The 5,630-nt window shown below is 37.0% G+C and overlaps 1 protein-coding gene across 1 annotated transcript; it reads left to right on the forward strand.

Annotated features, from left to right (window-relative positions):
- Window positions 1-2,814: 2,814 nt before the first annotated feature.
- LOC138163372 (olfactory receptor 9G4-like) lies at window positions 2,815-3,792 on the forward strand. The gene has a single exon (XM_069090882.1). It carries the CDS (start codon window positions 2,815-2,817, stop codon window positions 3,790-3,792), a length of 978 nt encoding a protein of 325 aa, XP_068946983.1.
- The last annotated feature ends 1,838 nt before the right edge of the window (window positions 3,793-5,630 follow it).

Raw genomic sequence — 5,630 nt, forward strand, 5'->3', positions numbered from 1 at the left:
CACATTGATACCCCATAATCTAAAGTCTAGTCATATTAGCCTACTTGGTATTCCTCATTTATGATGCTTTTTTAGGGGAAAAGTTTCCTTTAAGACTTAGTTAAAGTACTCTCTCCTGCATGAACTTTCTCAGTTCCTTCAGCTACCAGTGACTTTTATTCTAAGTCTACTTTTTGTCTTTTCTATATTTATTTTATATGAATAGATTTTTATATTTGTTGTCTCTCTCATTAGAAATATACCTTTGCGGTTAGGGCAAAGACTAGTTTTTTGTCTGTTTATTTTGATTTTGGTTTTACTGCATAGCTACAGCACTTAGGACTGCACCTAGAATGTAATTGAAAAATGTTTGTTGATTAATTGATCAATTAAGTGATTGATCAAATGAATGATTGATTGACACTAAGCCAGTCGTTTCTTCTCACTGTATCTTCAGTATATTCAGTATGTCAGAGTGAAAAGGACGCTGGCTCCAGATTCACAGAATTTGACACCATTTCTCATTCATGATGCTTATAGGTACTAACCTAAATGACCACAAGAAAAATCATTTCAGCTTTCTGGGTCTTGATTCTCTCTATGAAATGAGAGAGTTAGAAATAAAGAGACCCCTTGAAAAAACTTTAAAATCAAATGAGAGAGGTTGAGAAAAACGAAAGAGAGAGTAAGGACAATTGAAGAAGAACAAGAAAAGTATGAAAAGAAAGTAAAACAATTAGAAAAGAAGATCCAGGATCTTAAGGAAGAAAATAACTCCTTGAAAATCAACATTATACAAGGGGAAGCCAGCGAAGGTATAAAAGATGAACAATAAAACAAAATATAAACAATAAAAAATAGAAAACAATGTGAAAAATCTCATAAGAAAAACAACTGATTTGGAGAAGAGATCAAGAAGAGAAAAAGGGTAGACCTGAGTATTTTTTAAAATAAAACTATTTAGGAACAGCTAAAAAGAATACTTACCTTATGCTAATGAGATGTGAGAGGAGGAACCAACACCGAGGAATTAGCTGGGGGAGGAGGGCTGGTAGTTCTGGAAACCTTTCATTGGGAATGGTTTTAAAAGGGAACAATACACCCACACATGTGTGTGTACATGTGTGTACAAAAGTCTTCTAAATTCAAAAAAATAAATATAATATTAAGGAGATATGGAGGGGGAGAGGATAAGGGAGGGATTTTTAGAAGGGAGGGTGAGGAAATAGGTTAAAATGGGTATAGATAGGTGTTTAGATCAATAGGAATGAGAGAATAAGGAGAGATCCTTGGATGGGGGGTGCTGCTAGCTTAAGCAATGGGAGAACAAGGTAGTAGAAGTAAAGTAGAGGAGTGAAGAGCTATAGCAAATAATAGATATGTATAAACATTAAATAAAGATCAGGAGTAGAATTTGTTAGGGGAAAAGGAGCAGGGGTGGTAATCTTGGACAAAGTTAAGGCTAAATAGATTCATCAGAAGAGAAAAGAAGGAATACTACAATGTGTGTTAGCTGTATTTATCAATGTTGCTTTGGAGTATTTGAAAATAATAGAGAGCATAAGGTGGGAATAATGCTGCAATGTAGGAAATGATGAGTTGATAGACTTGGAAAAATATGAAACACTTGGACTTATGAAGGAAGAGGTTATGCACCCTCAGAAAAATAGAAGATAAATAAGTACGATCTTACATAGATGTATATGAATGTATATGTCTATATATCACTATGATTATCGGTATCTAAATATGGGCATGTGTAGGTATGGATGAATATATGTGTGTATATGTATATGTGCATATCATTAGGTGTATGAGCTGATACATATGTACGAGCATGTGTGTGTACATGTATATGTCTATGTATATATGCATATGATCATATGAACACACATAATATATGAACACATTGAACCACATATATACATACACATATATGTATGCATATGCATGTGTGTTTGTGTATCCACGCACTTAATTGTAGCCTTTGGGAAAGGAGTAGGAAGTAGGTGGGGAGAACAAAGCAAAAAGCACACAGAAGACAACAAAAGAAAACTTACATGAAGCAAAGAAAGGGTAGGCAGCTTTCAACACAATGCAGCATTTATTATATAGGGTTTCTTGAAGTGGAAATTTCTTTCCATTTATTTTTAATCTTCTCTGAAATTCTGCTCTTCCCTACCAGTGTTCTTTTTTCTTATTTTGTATTGTTTTAGTATTTAAGTTTGTTTCTCTTTCATTTCTTATTTTGTATTTAAGTGTAAGGTTAAAAAATTCCCCCCCCAAAAAAAAAAGAGAAATGAAAAGACCTTTGAGGGCCTTTCCACCTCTTCAGCCACAATTGTATGACGTATGAGAAAGCTTGAGTAGATGATCTCCAAGCTCCTGCATCACCCTTGCTTTCTGTGTTATATTCTAAAGCCCTTTCTAATTCAGACACACTATATTCTATACATGGATCTAATAGACTGTGTTCCATATTCTAAGGTCTCTTCAAGGACTGACATTTTTGATTGCCCAGGTTCCTTCTCCATAAAATGATGGGGAAAACCTAAATAGTAATGAAATAGCATTTATCTGTTGCTTTATATTTTACAGGGCTCTTTAAATAAATTGTCTCCTCTGAGCCTCACCATAATCCTGTGAGATGGTTGCTATTATTAGTCCACTTTTACAGATGAACAGTCTGAGGGACATAGAGGTTAAGTGATGTGCTCAGAATCACACATATGATCAGTATCTGAGGCAAAATGTGGCTCCCGCTATAAAGCTCTATCCTCTGGGATGACTCCAGGTCTAAATCACATGAATGAATAAATTCTCTATCTCTCTCTGATGTTTCTTGGATTCTATCAGGTTGCCACCACTATGTCTGTGGAAGTGGGGAATCGGACCACCTTGACTGAATTCATCTTAATTGGCTTCTCAGCTGACCCCCAGATGCAACTGGTTTTCTTTGGAGCTTTTTTGTCTCTTTATTTGGTAACATTGGCAGGGAACATGACTCTAGTTATCTTAATCAGAATTGACGCCCGTTTGCATACACCGATGTATTTTTTCATCGGGAGTCTGTCATTTTTAGATTTCTGGTATACATCAGTGTACACCCCCAAAATCCTGGCCACCTGTATTTCAGAAGACAAACGTATATCCTTAGCAGGTTGTGGTGCCCAATTTTTCTTTTCCTGTGTTGTGGCCTACACTGAGTGTTACCTCCTTGCTGCAATGGCCTATGACCGTTATGTAGCGATCTGCAACCCCCTTCTCTATTCAGCTGCCATGTCCAGGTCTCTCTGTGTTGGACTGGTCGCTGGGTCCTATATAGTTGGGTTCTTGAATGCCATAGCCCACACTGCTAACACATTCCGCCTGAAATTTTGTGGGAAAAACATCATTGACCACTTCTTCTGTGATGTGCCACCCCTGGTAAAGATGTCCTGCACTGACACACAGGTCTATGAGAAGGTTCTCCTGGGAATGGTGGGTTTTGCAGTTTTGTCTAGCATACTAGCTATTCTGATATCCTACTTCAATATTCTCCTGGCCATACTTCGGATCCGCTCAGCCTCAGGGAGGCGGAAGGCTTTCTCCACCTGTGCCTCCCACATGATCTCTGTCATGGTCTTCTATGGGTCCATCCTCTTCATGTACTCAAGACCCAGCTCCACCTATTCCCTGGAAAAGGACAAGTTGGCTGCCCTGTTCTACACAGTGGTGAATCCCTTGCTCAATCCCATAATCTATAGCTTCAGGAACAAGGATGTGAAGGAGGCCTTCAGGAAAGCAATACAGAGAATCAAAGTACCCAGATGATTTTATTCATAGGTAAAACATTTTTATCACCTCCCTAAAAACAGGGGACAAATGAATCGTGTGTTTTCTTAGTGTATTGTTTTATGGGGGGATGGGGAGAAGGGAAGACAATTGGGGTTAAGTGACTTGCCCAAGGTCACACAACTAGTGAGTTTGACCAGTGTTTAAGGCTGTATTTGAACTCACATCTTTCTGACTGCAGGACTGGTGCTGTATTCACTGCATAACCTAGCTGCCCCAAAGTGTATTGAAATTAATTAAAATGCAATAATTCAGTATATTGATTTAGGAAATGGTTACAAGAGGGAAAGAGGCATCAAAGCGTAAAGTGAAGAGTCCTTTATTAAAAGACAAGAAATAGGGTTCTACTCTGTACCATTAGCTCCCTGGGTAATAGAGGACAAGTAACATAACTTTATTAACCTCAATTTCATTATCTATAAAGTGGGATATTGAAATAAATTCTGAAGTCCTGATGAGTTCCAAAACTCCAATTCTGTTTTCATTCTGAATTCTAATTCAGTTCCATTCAAAAAGTATTTATTAAAGCAGTAACAGAGTTGAAATATCACATAGTGTTTGTGAAATTCCTGTCCTTGATTTTTCTTCTTTCACATATATTCAAAAATCTGTGAACACCCTGAACTCCATACTGGCCAAGGCAAAAGTGTGTTATGGTAGATTATAATCAGCTATTCACACGAAGACAGATCTTTCTGACCGTGTAACCCTGTCAAGTAACTTAAACTCTGAATGCTCTTGGAAACTCTGTAAGATTATAATTTTTTTTGCTTTTTTTTTTGGAGTTCAACTGGAGGTTAAGTGGCTTGCCCAAGGTCACATGGCTAGTAAGTGTTTAGTATCTGAGGCCAGATTTGAGCTCAGGTCCTCCTGACTCCAGGGCCGGTGCTCTATTCACTGTGCCACCTAGCCATCCCTGTAAGATTATAAATTGAAAACAAAAGGTGTCCTGCATTGGTAGAGTGATGAACTTAGTTTAAAAAGGCCAAGGTCTCCGACTGCAACCTGGGCCATCACCAGTTGTACTGATCTAGAGGTATATCTATCTAGATATCTGGCCGTTGGACCCAGATGACTCTGGAGGAAGAAATGAGGTTGGTGACTTTGCACAGCCCTCTGTCACTCAAATGTAATTCAATTGAAAGTCATGGCATAATCTTCCTGATGTCATTGTCTATAAGAAAGGACAAATAATAATGAGAAAATATCCTCAAGAAGGAGTTTTCTAAAATAATTAAATTTAAGTTCCAATCCTTACTCTGATCTCATGAAATTAAAATGTACATAGCTCTTATCAAATAAAATTAGCTCACACATACATTCAAATTATTTTAAAATCAAAATAAAGGTTAGCACAATAATGGCTTTAAAAAAATAAGATCTTTTTAATTAGGAACTTTTCATAAATTCTAGTGGTAAATCATTCATACCAGGGTCAGAAGACACAGAGAAAGATGGGAGTTTGAGGGGACTAAGGTTAATGAGGGGAAAGAAAGGGGGAGGAAATGGGGGGAGAGAGAGAGAAGGAGGGAGGGAGAGACAGTGACAGAATTGAGAATATTGGAAACAGAGGTGGATGATGCATTTTGAAATGTAAGTAACTTTCAGAAAGACAAAACAATTAATGAATTGATATGGTCGAGTACTTCAGAGTATTTGTGCCTTATGAAGGTTTTTTTTTTTGGATTGTGCTAAAATTTATCAATTGCATTGGAACAAATTTGAATTTTTAAAAGAGGTATGATAGCAGAACTGTAAAAAAAATCTACATTTATCTTTATAAAAATTACTTTTACAGTGTAAATCAGAAAATGATT

The sequence above is a fragment of the Petaurus breviceps genome, unplaced genomic scaffold (genome assembly GCF_028583685.1).
Source record: "Petaurus breviceps papuanus isolate PSGF00001 unplaced genomic scaffold, PetGlider_PUasm1.0 188, whole genome shotgun sequence".
Classification (NCBI taxonomy): Eukaryota; Metazoa; Chordata; class Mammalia; order Diprotodontia; family Petauridae; genus Petaurus; species Petaurus breviceps.